Here is a 17,752-nt window from a genome sequence, read left to right as displayed (position 1 = left end):
TATATAATATATATGTAATATATAATATTATATATTATATAATATATAAAAAGAATATATAATATTCTTCTTATAATATAATATTATATTATAACAATAAATTAGTATAATATGTACTATATGTAAGGAGCCACACCTCCCAGTGCCCCTGAAACAGTCTATGTTTACACCTGTTATCCTTGAATAGTAATTAATAATGCCCTGTTTCTCTCTCCAAGTGTCCTAATTCAGATGATAAATTATATGGTCACAAAGGTAAAGGTGAGCAATTCTGGAACTACTTCCTATGTATACAAAGATTAAATGTGTACATATATTGTGGGAAACGAGAGCCACGTTTCTCACTGTGGGATAAAGAAGGAAAAACAAGGAAAGAGCAGACTAGCACGATCCTTGTGGCGACTAACTGGAATCAGCAGTGTCAGAATGAGGTCACAATGACAGACAAAAAAGAGTACAGATGTGTATGTATGTGTGTGCTAATATATCTCCTAGCTCTGTGAATTGACAGGGATGATAAGTAATGATACTCATCAGCAATAAGCAAACTTAGTGTACAAATTCTTCATTTATAAATGCCACCTCCAATAAAAAAAGAACATGGGCTCCATGGAGAAATAAGTGATTCCAATTCTGGAGTAGGGAAAACACACTAAGTGCCCGGAATATCTTGTGATGCCAGAAAGTAAGGAAATGCTCCAAAAATGACGGGGGCATTTGGAAAGGACATGGGAGCCAACCAGAAAGATCCCCCAATGTTCACATTAGGGACAATTTGAGCAATAAAATAAATAATAAGATCAATGGATTATAACCCACAGATTTAAACAATATCCATGAGTCCATACTGTAAAAAAATAATTAACAAAGGGATAGATCCTTAGAGTAAAAGACCAATTAATAAATACAGAGAAAAATGACAGATACAGAAAACCAGGGGCTCCTGGGTGGCTCAGTCAGTTAAGCGTCTGCCTTCAGCTCAGGTCATGATCCCAGAGTCCTGGGATCGAGTCCCACACTGGGCTCCCTGCTCAGTGGGGAGTCTGCTTCTCCCTCTCCCTCTGCTCCTCCCCCCGCTTGTGCTCTCTCTTGCTCACTCTCTCTCTCAAATAAATAAATCTTTAAAAAAAAGAGAGAAACAGAAAACCACCATTAGACAAACCACAGAAATAAACACTGCAGGCAAGAATCATGGATCAGGGCTAAAATGACTGATATTTACATAATCTCAAAGGTTCTCCTATAAGATTTTTACTAATTCCAAAGGGGAAAACAGTAAAATCATAATGAAGAACTATGACAGACACCACCCTAACTAGCTGATAAAAGTTAACATCACCAGTTTTAAAACATCAGTACCGTATATCCTTGATACCACAGAGTAAGAAAAGCACAGTATCATTTTTATGAAATTCTTCCCAAATCTGCATAAACTCAAGCTAATCATGAGAAAAGCCCAAACCCAAATTGAGAAATATTCTACAAGATAACTGATATGTAATGTGCTCTTCAAAATGTCCAGGCCATAAAAGACAAAGAACGAGGAACTACCAAACACGGGGAGACTATGGCAGCCTGACAAGTAAAGGCAATGTAGCAATCACAACCACTGAGAAGTGAGGAGAGTCCTGGAAAGACAGTCAGGGAGGGAAAGTCCTACATGCTGTACAAAAATCCTTCCCCCTTCTCATCACTGCCCTGCCAAAGTCCTGTGAAAGGTAATCACTACCCTGAATTATAACACTGTAAATACTGTCTGTGTGTTAATACTATATTCGTAGAATTATGCAGTATGCATGTTCTTCTGTGTGGGCTTTTCTCCAGCCCAACAGTGCTTATGGATTCATTCATGTCGCATTTAACAGTTTATTTCTTCTCACTGCTGTATAGTATTCCATTATACAAGTTATCCATTCTAATGCTACAAATAGTAGGCACTGTGAGAAGTTTGCAGCTTTGAAAGACAATAAATAATACTATCATGACAGTACAAATATTTGTGTGTCTCTGGTGCATACACACATGGATTGCTCTAACAGATACAGCCAAACCACTTCCAAAGTGATTGCACCAGTTTACTCTTCCAGTAGTGTATGAAAAATCCTTTTTTAAAATATTTTACTTATTTATTTAAAGTCCTTTTGCTCCAACATTCTAAGCAACATTTGTGCATGTTCAGTCTTTTTCATTTTAACCATTTTGGAAGGTGTGCTATGTATCTCATTGTGACTTTACTTTGCATTTTTTCATTATTAATGAAGATGAAAACCTTTATTAGTCATTTAGGTTTCTTCTTTTGGGAAATGGCTAAGTTCCTTGCCTTTTTTTTTTTTGTCAAGTCTGTATTTTGGATATCAGTTCTTTGTCAGTTACTTGTGTTACAAATATCTTCTCACTTTCTTTTTTTTTTTTTTTTAAGATTTTATTTATTTATTTGAGAGAGAGAATGAGAGAGAGCAAGCACATGAGAGGGGGGAGGGTCAGAGGGAGAAGCAGACTCCCTGCCAAGCAGGGAGCCCGATGCGGGACTCTATCCAGGGACTCCAGGATCATGACCTGAGCCGAAGGCAGTCGCTTAACCAACTGAGCCACCCAGGCGCCCTCTTCTCACTTTCTTGATGGTGCTGTTTGATGAACAGAAGTTCTTAATTTTAACGTACTCTGATTCATCAATGTTTCTCCTTTAAAAGGTCAGTGCTTTTTCTGTATTTTTAAACAAATTTTCCCTATCCTTATAAGTCATAAAGATAAAATACTATATTATTTTCTAGAAGCCTTTCTTATTTAGCACTAATATCCACTTTGAATTAATCTCCATGTATGATAGTAGATAAGAGTTAGGTTTTATTTGTTTGAAGATACATATACACAATTGACCTTTCCTCACCACTGGAAATTGCCACCTTTGTTATAAGTGTCCCTACAAAAGTGGATCTGTTTCTGATTCGTTTTTCCTTAGAGCAGTACTACACTGCCTTAATTTCCATATCTAGTGCAGGGAGTCTTCTCGTTTTGTCTTATTCTTTAGCTATATCTGGTTATCCTTGCTCCTTTGTATTTCCACATGAACTTTAGAATCAGACTGTAGGGGTGCCTCAGTCGGTTAAGCATCTGCCTTCAGCTCAGGTCGTGATCCCGGGGTCTTGGGATCAAGCCCTGCATTGGACTCCCTGCTCAGCAGGGAGTCTGATTCTCCCTCTCCCTCTGCTCCCTCCCCTCACCCCCACTAGTGCTCACACTCTCATGCTCTCTCTCTCTCAAATAAATAAAATATTACAGAAAAAAAGAATCAGACTGTCAATTTCTCCCTAATTTTTTTTTTGGTATTTGACATGGGTTGCAGTAAATCTACAGATGTACTTGGGGAGAACTGACATCTTTACCATAGCGAATCTACCATTACATAAACAAAGTATATTCCTTCATTTTAACTTATATCAATAATGGTTTGCAGTTACTTTACAGATTTTTGTTACATTTATTCCTGGGCATTTGATGTTTTTATGCTATTGTAAATCACATCTTTCAGTTTCCACTTTGCTGCTAGTATATAGAAATATAATAGATATAAATAAATAAATAAATTATATATATATATATATATATATTTTTTTTTTTTTTAGAGAAGTGGGGGGAAGCAGAGGGAGAGGGAGAAAATCTTAAGCAGGCTCCACACCAGTGTGGAACCCGACATGGGGCTCAATCTCACAATCCTGAGATCATGACCTGAGCTGAAATCAAGAGCTGGACGCTCAACCAACTGAGCCACCCAGGTGCCCCTAGAAATAGATTTTTTATGCTACCTTGTTTCTAATACTCTTGCTAAAGTTAGTCATTAATTTTAAAACTTTTTTTTTTTTTTAAGATTTTATTTATTTGCGAGAGAGAGAATGAGAGAGAGAACATGAGAGGGGGGAGGGTCAGTCAGAGGGAGAAGCAGACTCCCTGCAGAGCAGGGAGCCTGATGCGGGACTCGATCCCGGGACTCCAGGATCATGACCTGAGCCGAAGGCAGTCGCTTAACCAACTGAGCCACCCAGGCGCCCAGTCATTAATTTTATATCTGTAAATTATTTTATTCATCTGTAAATAATAACATTTTTTTTCCTTTCTTCCTAATCCTTATACATTTTAATTGTTTGTCTTATCTTATTGTATTGGCCAGAATCTCTAATACAATATCAAACAGAAGTCATGTTAGACAACATTTTTATCTTGTTCCATAATTAAAAGAAGGTATGCATATTACTATTAATAAAGTTTGCTGTAGATTTTTTTTATAGATATCCCTTAGCAAATTAAATAAATTCCCATCTATAGTTTGCTAAGAGTTTTTGATATTATGAGTGGGTGTGGAATTTTACCAAATATTTTTCTCTATATAGTGAGTTGATAATGTGATTTTTCTCTTTTATTCTGCTACAGTGGTCAATTATGCTCTTCAAATATATTTTCCTGACTTTCTTTTCTCCTGAGATTCCACTTACATAAGCATTAAGCTTTTTTTATACTGCCTGCAGCTGCTGGATGTTCTGGTCTGGTTTTTTGCCACCTCTTTTCTCTGCATTTCAAGTCTGGGCAATTTATGTTGACTTATCTTCAAGTATACGGACTCTTTCCTCATTTGTGTCAAGTCTCCCAATAAGCCTGTCAAAGGCATTTGACATCTCTTATTACCATATTTTTCATTTCTATGATTTCCACTTGACTCTAATAGTGTCCATCTCCACTGAAATTCCCTTTCTGTTCACACATGTTGTTTAGAGACTTTAACCTAGTACTCATAGTTATTTACAACTGTCTGTCTGATAGTTTCAATATCTGGGCCTTATGAGTCTAGTTCTATTGAATGCTTTGTCTCTTGACAGTTTGCTATTTTTTTCTTACTTCTTCATGTGTCCCATAATTTTGGGTTAAAAGCCAGACATCCTGTATAGAATAATCGAGATTGAAACAAGTAACACTTATGCCTGGAAATGGGCATGTTTCTTTTTAGGCCTTAAATTTGAGGGAGAAGGTTAAAGTCAATGTAGTTAGGAGTGGAACTGGGTTTGGGTTTTGTTGTTGTTTAATTATTCACAGTACACCACAGGCTCTAAGATACATTAGCATTTTCTATTTAAGGTAGAGGCTCATTTGCCAGAGGGCTTTTTCCCTCAATATTTGCTGCTCGACCCTCAGATTTAGGTCTTTTCTTTGTGACTGCATCTCAAAGACCACCTCTCTCCACAAGCTTGTCTGCCTCCTACAAACAGACCTTTGTTACCCAACATTTCCTAACTTGGTGGTTGAGGACAAGCAGGAAAGCACATTCTCTGAGATTCAGCCTCAGTCTCAGTCAGGTTCTGTGTCCTGAGTCTTAGGAATAGGAACTTTTCAGGGCGCCTGGGTGGCTCAGTCGTTAAGCGTCTGCCTTCAGCTCAGGTCATGATCTCAGGGTCCTGGGATCGAGCCCTGTGTCAGGCTCCCTGCTCCGCGGGAAGCCTGCTTCTCCCTCTCCCAGTTCCCTTGCAGTGTTCCCTCTCTCGCTGTGTCTCTGTCAAATAAATAAATAAAATCTTTAAAAAAAAAAAAAGGAGTAGGAACTTCTCAGTGATCTTACCCCTCTCCCAACTGTAAGGGACCTCGATTGCTCCAGCTTGTATTCCTATCCCTCTTCCAGGGACAAAAGGCTTTTATTTCTTCTATCTCTAGGCTGCAATGGATTACCCCTGCATCCTGGGGTTAACAGGGTTTGCATCCCTTCCCCTAGCAGCTTAAAGCTTTTGTTCAGGAAGACTCAGATAAAGCTTAGTGCCTTTCCCAAAGCTGGTGCTGTTTCCTCCAACAGACATGTACCATGAGGAAAACTATTTTACTATCTTAGACTCGTCCTCCTTGCAAATGTGGTTTTGCCTCTAATTTCTTCTTCAGCCCCATCTTCCCTCCCTCCTTTATTCCAAACTGGGTCCTATAAAACTCTTGCCAGCAGCTTAAACATCCATCTCCACTGTCCTAGAGATCTGAGTTCTACCAGCTTTGCTATCCACCGGCATCTCTTCCCAGCATCTTCCTATACCATTGCCTGATTTTCACTATATTTGGCAGCCCTTCACGATATACTAATTAAAGCTTACAAATATTTTCTACATTTGATGATGAGAGAGTATACATCTATTTTTCATTCTCCTTGTTGCTTTGCCAAAGAGAAAAGGTGGATCTGTCTCTTTAAAATGTCATTTTTTTAGATCCAGGATTTTGGTCAGAAAATTTGTCCTCCATTTTCATTTTAGTATAAATAAATAAGCTTGTATAAATACATATCAGATTAGTAATAACACTAAAAAAAAGAATTCAAAAATATTACATGATCACAAATAGACTTTCTATGTTAAAAAATATTGAAACCGTTTATAAAAGATTAGTCAATATAAAATGAAATCCTTACTTAAAATATATAAATCTCACCACTTCAATTTAAGAAAAACATAAATGAACTAAAAAACAGAAAGGACAACTATCATGACTGAGTTTTTACAAAACAAACTGAAAATAAGCAGGATTCTTCAGCTTATAAAAACACTTAAGAATACAGTTCAACTTGACAAAATCAAACAATTCTGAGTGAGTGTTTGTGCCTTCTCAAATCCTAGAACAAAGGAACTATGCCCTGTTGAACACTGCTATGGACTGAATTGTGTCTCCCCAAAATCCATATGTTCAAATCCTAACTCCCAACGTGACTGTATTTGAAGACAGCACCTTCACGGAGGTAGTAAAGGGGAAAGGAGGCCATAGAACTGGAGCCCTGATTCAGTAAGATTAGTGTCCATATAAGAAGAGACACCAGAGAGCCTGCTCTCTCACTCTCTGCCATGTGAGGACACAGTGAGGAGGCTGTCAGCAAACCAGGAAAAGAGTCCTCACCAGAACCTAACCATAATGGCACCCTGATCTCAGGCTTCCAGTCTCCAGAACTGTGAGAAAATAAAATTCTGTTGTTTGAGCCACCCAATCTATGGTATTGTGTTATGGCAGCCTGAACAGACTAAGACAAACATGAAATCAACAGAATCAATAACTCTTTATGTTTTAAGATGGAGTGTAAGTGAACAGGTTAAAAAACTAGGTCTGAATATAAATTATTAATAAAATTTGGAGTATTTTCTTACACTCTAAAGACATCACACAGGGCAAATATGTAGTCAATGGATTAAGAATTAAACTGGGCTATTAGGGCATAAAACTACGCTGCACTGGCCACTAATCTGACCCACTATCTGACGTTACTCACGCTTCTGCTCAACATGAGAGAAAGCAATAATGTTACTGAAATTACTCCCAATGTGCAAGCCAATGGTCATAAAACAAAGTGCAAGAAAATAAACCATTTTCTTCAATTATAGAGGGTTTTTTGACAAAAATAAAGGAATATTCATGACTAGTCAAAAAGACAAGTCCTGCACTGAGTGGCAGAAAATACACAAAACCAAAAAGGATTTTAAAATATGTCCAGGAGGGCCTAGCTGGCTCAGTCAGTAGAGCATGCGACTCTTGATCTCAGGATTGTAAATTCAAGCCCCAAGTTGAGTGTAGAGATTACTTATAAATAACATATTAAAAAAAAGTATGTCCAGCTTTCTTAATGAGGGTGGCAGGAGGAGGGAAAAGGAAAAAGCCCTCAAATCTTTTCAAGTGCTCCAACTTAAAATAACTCTAAACTCTCTAATGAGGGTACAATGAGACAAAGGAATGGGACATAGTGAGTAAAACAAATACAGTTACTGCTTACATGTTTAAAAGATCCATAGGGAACTGCAGTGGACCCTGTCTCTTCTAGATAATCTTCCCAGCTTAATTCCACTTCTTCCACACCAGATCCAGCATCTGGAATTAAAATCAAAACAAAAAGAAACAGGTGACCCCAATTAAAGAAAACTCAAGGTATAAAAACATAAAATTAGTAACCCTAACTTACACAATTTACTTCACAACAAGTTAATTGATTTTACACACAAAATAATTATGTGGTTCTTTTTTAATGGCAGGTTCCTTTACTGCATTGATTACTGATGAATCCCAACAGCACGGAAGTGTGACATGCGGTCTCCTGCTGGAATCCATCAGGGATTCACTCAAATGCATTATATGAAGCTGGTGAGAGTGTAACTGTTACAATCACTTTGGACCATCATTTAGTATCTAATGCCAACTATCTGAGATACTTAATAGGCATTTCAAATGTAAATTTTCAACCTGATTCTTCCTTAGTACTCTCCAACTGAGTAAAAGACACCTCCACCAGTCTGTATTTTGGCTCAATCCAAGAATGTTGAATCATCCTTGTTTTCCAACTTTTCTTGCACATCTTACATCAAAACCATCAGAAAATTCTGTAGGTACCACTTTTAAAATATATCCCGAATCTAACCACTTCCCATCATTTCTATTGCTCTCTCTCTAGCCCAAGACCTAACCACTATATCGTTCACCTTTTAATCCCAATTATAATAAAATCTAAACTCTTTGGGAGACTGCAAAGGCCCAACATGGTCTGACCTCTGGCTACCTTCCCTGCCACTTCATCCCCAATCAGCCTCTTTGCTCCCTGCACTGAAGTGATCCTGGGATTCTTACTGTTCTTCTCTAATCATGTTCTTTCTTCCAAGCCTCCTCTGCATTCATTTCCTCAGCTCAAAGACTCATTCCCCAGTGTCATTCCCAGCTTCATTTCATTCAAGCCTCTCCTCAAATGTCCTCTCTCCAGAAAGGCCTTCCATCAGTACTTACCTAAAGCAGAAACCCCAGACTCCGCTTTCATTATCTTAAAGGCATTCATTTCTACTTGACAGTATGCCATACATCTTTTTATCCTCCCCATTAGAAAATAAACTCTATCAAGACAGAATTTTGTTTTGGTCACTCCTATATCTCTGTCACAGCAGACTCAATAAATTTTTGTGGAGTGGGCAAAGATTCAAATATTCCAGAATCAAATAATCCCAATTTACATAAACTCTCGAAGAGCAGGGTTTTGTTTCCTGATGTATCCCCACTGCCCACAACAATGCCTGGCACTAGCAAGTTCACAATAAACAGCTGCTGAATGAGTACACCCTAGGGGAGCCTAGGCTTCACACAAACACAAGGAGGCAAGTACAAGGATGCTCACCACAGCACTGTTTGTAATAGCACCAGACAAAAGCAATCAGCAGGAGAAGAGCTAAATTACAGCAATTCTACAATGGAGTAGTACTATATAGCAGATGAAATGAATGAACTAGTATTGTCATAGATAAATCTCAAAAAAAAAAAACCCACATCGAATAAAAACAGCAGGTGCAGAATGAAAAGCACAAGATACAGTTTAGACTTCAAAGGAAACTTTGCAGTATCAGGTTTATAAATGCATGCATATTAGTAAGAGTATAAAAACAAAGGTGGGGGGCGCCTGGGTGGCTCAGTCGGTTAAGCAACTGCCTCCGGCTCAGGTCATGATCCCAGGGTCCTGGGATCGAGTCCCACATCGGGCTCCCGGCTCAGCGGGGAGCCTGCTTCTCCCTCTGACCCTCTCCCCTCTCATGCTGTTTCTCTCTCGCTCGCTCTCTAATAAATAAATAAATAAAATCTTAAAAAATAAAAAAAAAAAAGGTGGGAAGAACATACATCAACTTCAACAGTGCTACCTTCGGAGATGAGAGGAGAAAATAGGATTAGAAGGGAAGTACAAAAGAGGCTTAAACTCTATTAGGTTTTATTTCTTTCAAAAAAAAAAAAAACACATGAAAACATGTTCAACATCATAAAGGAAATGCAAATCAAAACCACAAGGAGACACACCTCACACCCACTAGAATGACCGTTACCCAAAAAAGCAGAAAACAAGTGTTGACAAGGATGTGAAAAATTGGCATCTTTGTGCACTGCTGGTCTGGTAATGGAAAATGGTGGGGCCACTGTGGAAAACTATATGGTGGTTTCTCAAACAATTAAAAAATACAATCACCCTATGATCCAGCAATTCCACTTCTGGGTACATACCCCAAAGAACTGAAAGCAGGGACTCAGATATTTGCACACAAAAGTCTGGAGCAATAAGAGTCATAAGAGCCAAGAGGTGCAAGCAACCCAAGTGTTCATAAACAGATAAACGGATAAACAAAAGATGGTATATGCACATGATGGAATATTATTCAGCCTTAAAAAGGAAGGCAATCTTGGCACATATGACAACATGGATGAACCTAAGGACAGGATCTCGCAAAAGGACAGATACTGTATGATTCCACTTAAACGTAAGAGCTAGAGCAGTCAAATCCAGAGAGACAGAAAAGAGAACGGTGGCTCCCAAGGACTGGGGAGAAAGGGAGGTGGGGAGTTGTTATTGTGTAACAGGTACAGAGTTTCAGCTTGGGAAGATGAAAAAGTGCTAGAGATCACTGTGCTGATGGTCGTACAACAACGTGAATGTACTTCGTGCTACTGAACTGTACACCTCAAAATGGTTAAAAGGGCAAACTTTGTGTTAAGGATATTTTACAGGAATAAAAAAAATGGGAACAAATATTGGACAATGTTAACATTAATTCTTACAGTAGGTACCACGGGTGTTTGCTGTATTGTTTTCCATTCATTTTTATCCATGTGCGTTTGTTAAATTGTTTTCCATTTGTTTTTACTTGTTTGAAATTTTTCACCAGAAATGGAACAAGCCAACAAAGACTACACTGGAAGCATCCCGGAAGTATGGGTCAGTAGAAAGTCAATTTCCATTACCAAACCATAATAAGGTTGAACACTCATGGTCCTTAGCCAGGAACCTTCTCCCTCAAACAGCATGCTAATTTACAAATAAAAAAATAAACACCGACTACATTAAATATAATGAATTAAAGAACTAAAATCTCTCATAAATTAAAAACTACTAACAAGCCAAGAAGAAACAAACTAATAATCTGCTAGAAAAATGAGCAAAATACATGAAAAAGAGAATTTATCAAAAAGAAATGCAAATGGTCCTTAAACATATGGGAAGATGTGTAAATTTACTCATTTTAAAAGAAATGTAAATTAAAACTACACTGAGATATCAGATTGGAAAAAAAATTCCAAAGTTTGACAACATACTCTATGGTAAGGCTGTGCTTAAGCAGGTAAAGCACAATGACAACCCTGGTGAAGAGAACTTGGCAATACTAGCAAAATACATATGTATTTACCTTTTGATCCAGCAATCCCACTTCTAGGAATCTCTCCCAAAGATATGCTGGCAAAAATACAAAGACATGTACAAAGCTATTCGTTGCAGTACTATTTGTAATGCCAAGATTGGAAACAACCCAAATGTCCATCAGTAAGGAACTGGCTGAATAAAATAAGGTCCCTACATCCATATGGCTGTAAAAGGGAAAGATTACTACATACTGATGTGGGATAATTTCCAGTATCTAAGAGATACGACTATGAATATATATATGTATGTAGTCACACACATACTTGTTTATAATTTTTAAATGAACAACAGAAGAGTAAAATAATAAAAACCAGTTGCATATATAGGGAAGAATGAAAAGGATGAATAGTATCAGATTGAAAATGGGAATGTTACATAATTTTGACTTTATCACTATGTAGATACTTTATAAAATTTTAGAAACATATTTAAATCAAAAGAAAAAAATTCCAACTGAAACAAATATGCCTGTTGGTGACATAACCACAAGGAAAACAGGATTACTTCACGTCATATTAAAATATAATATCTGACTGCAAACCCCAGTGGAATATATTTAGAGGCAAAAACCATGAAGAAATTTTAAACCTCACACTGATATTAATACTTGGAATGTTGGTACTGTTGAAAAAATTATAGAAATATTATAGGGTAAAAATAAGTGATATTAACATCATTATGAAACAACACAATTCCAAAAGAAAAGAGACACAAGCGTAAAAGCCCTGCAATTTTAAATTAAAATTGTGAATATAAAACAAAGCCATCGGACTCTTTTCTCTTCAAAAGACGTGTAGTTTCCAGCTATGTCAATGGATAAGGCCTACAAGAAACGACAACCTAGTATCAATGAGCACCCCAGCACCCAGACTGCGGTCTCTAAATATTATATCCACTATCAATAAAAAAGAAAAATACACAGTTTCCCTGAGAAATGGTAGACTGTAAGTCTGGGGCAGAAAATGTGCAAGAGGTACCTGGGAATCTTACTACCCTAGAAAGCAAGGACTGGAACTATCAAAGATACATGACATCACACCAAAAGAACACAGGAACCAATCTGAAAGAATGCTCATTGCTAGAATGGGGCAATTTGATCATCAAATGAAGGATGATAGCAATGGAATCAAACTCATCACATATGTGTATGTGTGTGTATACGCATGTGTTTGCACATGCACATGCATGCACTTTAAATCCATGAGTTAACAATAACATTTAAAACAAAACACTGATAAACTTCCTAAATGGCAGAGTAAGTACCTCGGTGAACCCACTCTCCCAGAAAAGTAGCAAAAACGCTGGCTAAAAATGATGAAAACCAATTATTTCAAAGTTGTGAAATTAGCTGAAGGCACACAACAAACGGAAAAGTTAACTATTCAAGACAAGCCACTGGACATGGTTAGAAGAGCAGGGTTGTGGTTTAGGTTGAGACTATTCCCATTCCTCATCCTTCTTCAGCTCAAAATAGAAATTTTAGAATTGAAAATACATAACCATAAGAAAACTCCATAGTAAGCCCCTTAGCAGAATAAAAAGGATAGAGGGAAGAATGACTACAATTAAAGACTGAGGAAAGAAAAAAAAATGAAAAGAGTGTGGGACAGCAAGAAAAGATCTAACACTGGTGCCCACAGAGTCCCAGAAAAAGAGAAAGAGAACAGGGCTGTACAAGTATTTGAAGAAATAATGGCTGAAAATTTTCCAATTCTGGCAAAAGACGTAAGATTCAAGAAACTAAGAAAACCCCAAACAAGATAAACCCCAAGGAAATATGTGCAAAGACACACCAAGTGTCAAACTTCTGAAAACTAAAGACAGAAAAAAACCTTGACAGCAGGAAGAGAAATTTAAGGTGAATGGAGGCGAGGGAATTCCAATGACAGCAGATTTCTCATCGGAAACCATGGAGGCCAGAAGGCACAGTATTTTTCAAGAGATGAAAGAAAAGAATTTTCTACCCAGAATTCCATTTCCAGCAAAAATATCCTTCAGTAATTAATAGGGAAATTAAGGCACTGTCCTAGGAAGGTAAAATATTTTATCACTAGCAGATCAACCCTAAAAAAATTCTATAAACAGAAATGGAATGACAGAAGAAGTAATCAGAAAATCAGGAAGGAATAAGGGACAATTTCAAGAGTAAAAATACTGGAAAATATAATACATTTTCCTCATCCTTCTGACTTTAAATTATGTTTGACAGTTGAGGCAAAATTTAACAGTGTCTGATGTGGTTCTCAAAGTCTGTAGAGGAAATATTTAAGACAATTATAAAGGTAAATAGATGTAAAAGTAGGTAAAGTTTCCACACTTGGCTCAAATTAATAAAATGATGACACCAGCAAGTATGCTAAGTTATGTATAGATAGTGTTCTACCTAGGGCAACCACTAAACAGCCATACAAAGAGATACGTTCAAAAACACTATATACAAATCAAAATGACTTGAAAAACAGTGACAATACCAAATGGCAGAGGGGGATGTGAAGAAACCAGATCTCTCATCCATTGCTGGTAAGAATGTACAGCCACTCTGGAAAGTAGTTTGGCTGTCTCTTTATTAAACATATGATCCAGCAATTGTGCTTCTGGGTATTTACCCCAGAAAAATGAAATCTTAATGTACATGATTGCTCACAGCAGCTTTATTGTAATAGCTAAAAACCAGAAGCAACCAAAATGTACTATAGTAGATGAAGAGTTAACCAAACTGTAGTACACCCATGGAATACTACTGAGCAATAAACTGATACATGCAAGAATTTGGATAGCTCTCAAGGGCATTATCTTGAATGAAAAAAGCAAATTTCAAGAAGTCATATACTATGTGATCTATTTATGTAACATTCTTGAAATAACACAGAGATGGAGAAGAGACTAACAGTTGCCTGGGGTAAGAGAAGATTGGGGGACAGTGTGGGATAGATGACGGGGATAGTAGAGAAGAGCTCTTTGTGGTAAGGGAACAGTTCTGTATCTTGACTGAGGTTATGGGAAGCTACATGTGACAAAATGACAGAGAACTACATATACTTTATACATAGGTCAATTTCCTGGCTTTTATATTGTACTATACTTAGAGGAGATGTAACTAATGGTAGAAACTGGGCGAAGGGTACACAAGACCTGTCAGTACCATCTTTGCAACTTCTCATGAATCTATAATTATTTCAAAATAATTCAAAATAACTATCAAAATTAAATTTTTTTAAGACGTCTGTTCATAAAAGTTATTTGCTTTTTCAGCAAACATTATGAGGACCCCCTAGTGCCAGGTTCTCTGCTAGGGACAGAGAAAGAACTCATATCTTCAAAGAGCTTCCCGTTCAGTGGTAGAAAGACAAATCAGACAACACAGGTAAGTAAGAGAATTCTGCACTGTGAGAAATGAATTCTGCTCAGCAAAACCAATACCTGCATCAAGCTGCTGCTCCCCGTTCATTTCCACAGAACATGAGCTGTCTCCTCCCCACGCAAAGGGCAGGCCTTACAGTTCTGCTATGATCTGAAGATTACTTGCAGGTCTCAAGCATTTGCTCAATGGGCATCCAAGGGTCCAAATGAAAGTGCTGGAAAATCAAAAAGAACACATAAACAGCCTGAATCCCAAGCATGTTTACTCATTCATAAGACCTGGTACTCCAATGAGTTAGGAGGGCACATAAAACAGACACACACTGGCAGAATAGAGAGGATTAGAGAAAAAAATGGATACCTTTCCTAATTTTGGAGACTGCGTATGTAAATGTGTGTGTGTGTGTGTGTATGCAGAGACTGCACTACCAAGATCTTGATATCTAAAAATCACAACAAACTAACATGTATATGAATCACTCTTTAACCTTAGATGTAGGATTTAGCACCATGACTCCTACCCACAAAAACCCTAATTCCTAATGAATTTCTGAAGGAAGAAGGTAGCTTTCAATGCTCTGTCTTATCCAATGAATAAGATTAAGGATATATTACTTTATCTAGTTTTTTATTGCATTTATCTAGAATATTATGCAGAACCAAAAAGTATCAATTACATTAGTCTACAGTTACACTTATAAAGGGAACCTCTCCAAAATAAGCTTTGAACCCATTTGTTTTTTAGAACAGCCTTATTATAATTCACATACCAAAATTTCCCACTTTAAAAAGTGTATAATTCCACAGTTTTGAGTAAATTTACAGAGTTGTGTAACCACCACTATATCCAGTTTTAGAATATTTCCCTTCCCCTGAAAAAACACTTCATACCCACTTGCAGTTCCTCCCCGTCCTGTCCAGGCACAGAACAAGTACCTGACCTTCCTAGGGCTCCACAGCGAGGAAGTAAGAGAACCAGGTTTCAAGCCAAGCAAAATGTCTATATTCCATGTCCTCAAGCACTGTATTTTACTGCCTCTCAGTGGGAAGCAACTGAGGGTTTCTTTATTTTTTTTAAAAAGATTGTATGTATGTATGTATGTATGTATGTATTTGACAGAGAGAGACACAGCGAGAGAGGGAACACAAGCAGGGGAAGTGGGAGAGGGACAAACAGGCCTCCCATGGAGCAGGGAGCCCGATGCAGGGCTCGATCCCAGGAGCCTGGGATCATGACCTGAGCCGAAGGCAGACACTTAACTGACTGAGCCACCCAGGCACCCCTGAGGGTTTCTTTAAACGTAGAAAGGAAATGATCAAATCTGTGTTTTAAAAAAGATCCCTCTGGACCCAAGTTGAGAAACCATAAGGGAATGACAGCAAAGAAAACATGTAAGCATAAGACTTCTACATGGCAAAAGACACCATAAATAAAATTCAAAGGTAAGAGAGTTTATCTTAAAAGTTCTCATCACAAGAAAACAGGTTTTGTTTTTTTTGTAACTATGTATGGTAATGGATATTAACTAGACTTACTCTGGTGGCCATTTTGCAATGTATACAAACATTGAGTCATTATGTTGTACACCTGAAACAGAATATTATTTGTCAATTATACTTTACTAAAAATAAATAAATAAATAAGACCATGGAGATGGGTGAAAATATTAGCAACACAGAATAGGTTCATTTCCATATACAAGCTCCTGTAATTCAACAACAATAAAAAAGAAAAATGGGCAAAATATATAACTGATCCACATTAAAAAATCAGAGTTAAAGCTTATAAAAATGTGTTCAATCTCATTAGGAATGAGGAAAATAATTTTTAATTATATACGACTTTTTCACCTTTCAGATTGGTAAAAATTTTAAAACTAAAAAAGTCCAGGGTTGACAAGGAAGTTGGATAAATGGGAGAACTTCAGAGTACACATTGGTACCACCTTTTTGGAGAAGAATTTAATGAAAAATAATTTAACTTACAAAGATTTAAAAGACACAAACTCTTTGAGCAGCAATTCTGGTATTAAGAATCTTTCATACAAAACACATGTGTGGGAGGCTTCATAACCAGTGATGCTTGCCACAGTATTATCTTTAATGGTGAGAAACCAGAGACAACCTATGTGTTTACCAAATGGGAATGGAATGGCCACATACATTATGATACACCTATACTGGGAAATACTCTACAACCATCAGAGGAATTTAGGTAGATCCATAAAAGCACATGGGAATGTTGTCTATACTGCTGAGTGGAAAAAGCAAATGAAGGACATTATTTATATTAACTTTTTAAAATCCTATATCCATTGTTTATTTGACTACATTTGTGACTTTTTAAAAAAAGATTTTATTTATTTATTTGAGAGAGAGAGCAGGGGGAGGGGCAGAGGGAGAGAGAGAGGGACAATGAGACTCCCAGCTGAGTGCAGAGCCCAACGTGGGGCTCAGTCCCAGGAGCCCGAGATCAAGATCTGAGCCAAAGTCAGACACCCAACCAACTGAGCCACGCAGGCGCCCCTACATTTGTGACTTTTAACAAATGATTTAACTCATTTGTGCCAATGGCATCATTTGTAAAAGACGGATAACAGTAATGTACCCACTTCAGAGGACCGCTATGAAGATCAGTAAGACAGTCCATGAACAGCACTCAGCATAGAACTGACCACGTGGTAAATGCTGAGTTAATGTTAACTCTCTACAGTGTTGACTGAGTCAAGTTCCTACGGCACTAACTTAGTGCATCATCTCTACAGAGAACACCTGTCTCTTCATCATGGGCTGATGGAGCAAAGCCAAGGCCACATAAATATCTGGTGGTTCAGTAGGCTTTGAAGATGTGATCCACTGCTTATGTTCATAAACTCTTGGAATATGCCAGCACATTTTGTGCAGAGAGCCACCTAACGCAAAATGATTACACACACACATACACACACACACATCATATATATAAAATAAGTGAAGCTTCAAAGCCAAGGACAAGAGAGTTGGGAAAACCACAAGACTTATGAAGCTGAAAGCTAAGGCTGTGATATTTTTTTTAAAGATTTTATTTATTTATTTGACAGAGAGTGAGAGAGCACAAGCAGAGGGAGAGGAAGAAGCAGGCTCCCCACTGAGCAGGGAGCCCCATGCAGGACTTGGTCCCAGAACCCTGGGATCATGACC

General features: G+C 37.6%; 1 protein-coding gene across 8 annotated transcripts in view; it reads right to left on the bottom strand.

Moving 5' to 3' along the window:
- Positions 1-17,752, bottom strand: part of SFMBT1 (Scm like with four mbt domains 1) — a 118,813-nt gene that overhangs the window by 43,152 nt on the left and 57,909 nt on the right. For 7 of the 8 annotated variants that reach the window (XM_064595213.1, XM_064595199.1, XM_064595205.1 and 4 more), the window contains 2 exons: positions 14,633-14,787; positions 7,772-7,866 (listed from right to left, as the gene is read on the bottom strand). In XM_064595213.1, the coding sequence (XP_064451283.1) occupies positions 7,772-7,866; positions 14,633-14,660 (123 nt within the window). In that variant the 5' untranslated portion in view covers positions 14,661-14,787. Of the gene's footprint in view, positions 1-7,771; positions 7,867-14,632; positions 14,788-16,108; positions 16,130-17,752 lie in introns of those variants that run through there. The other variant, XM_064595218.1, reaches the window with a different exon arrangement.

Source organism: Mirounga angustirostris, unplaced genomic scaffold, assembly GCF_029215605.1.
Source record: "Mirounga angustirostris isolate CCGP_5_RB_7025 unplaced genomic scaffold, mMirAng1.0.hap1 SCAF_1, whole genome shotgun sequence".
Lineage (NCBI taxonomy): Eukaryota > Metazoa > Chordata > Mammalia > Carnivora > Phocidae > Mirounga > Mirounga angustirostris.
The sequence above is the reverse complement of the archived record's forward strand: the minus strand, read 5'-3'. Positions and strand labels throughout refer to the sequence as shown.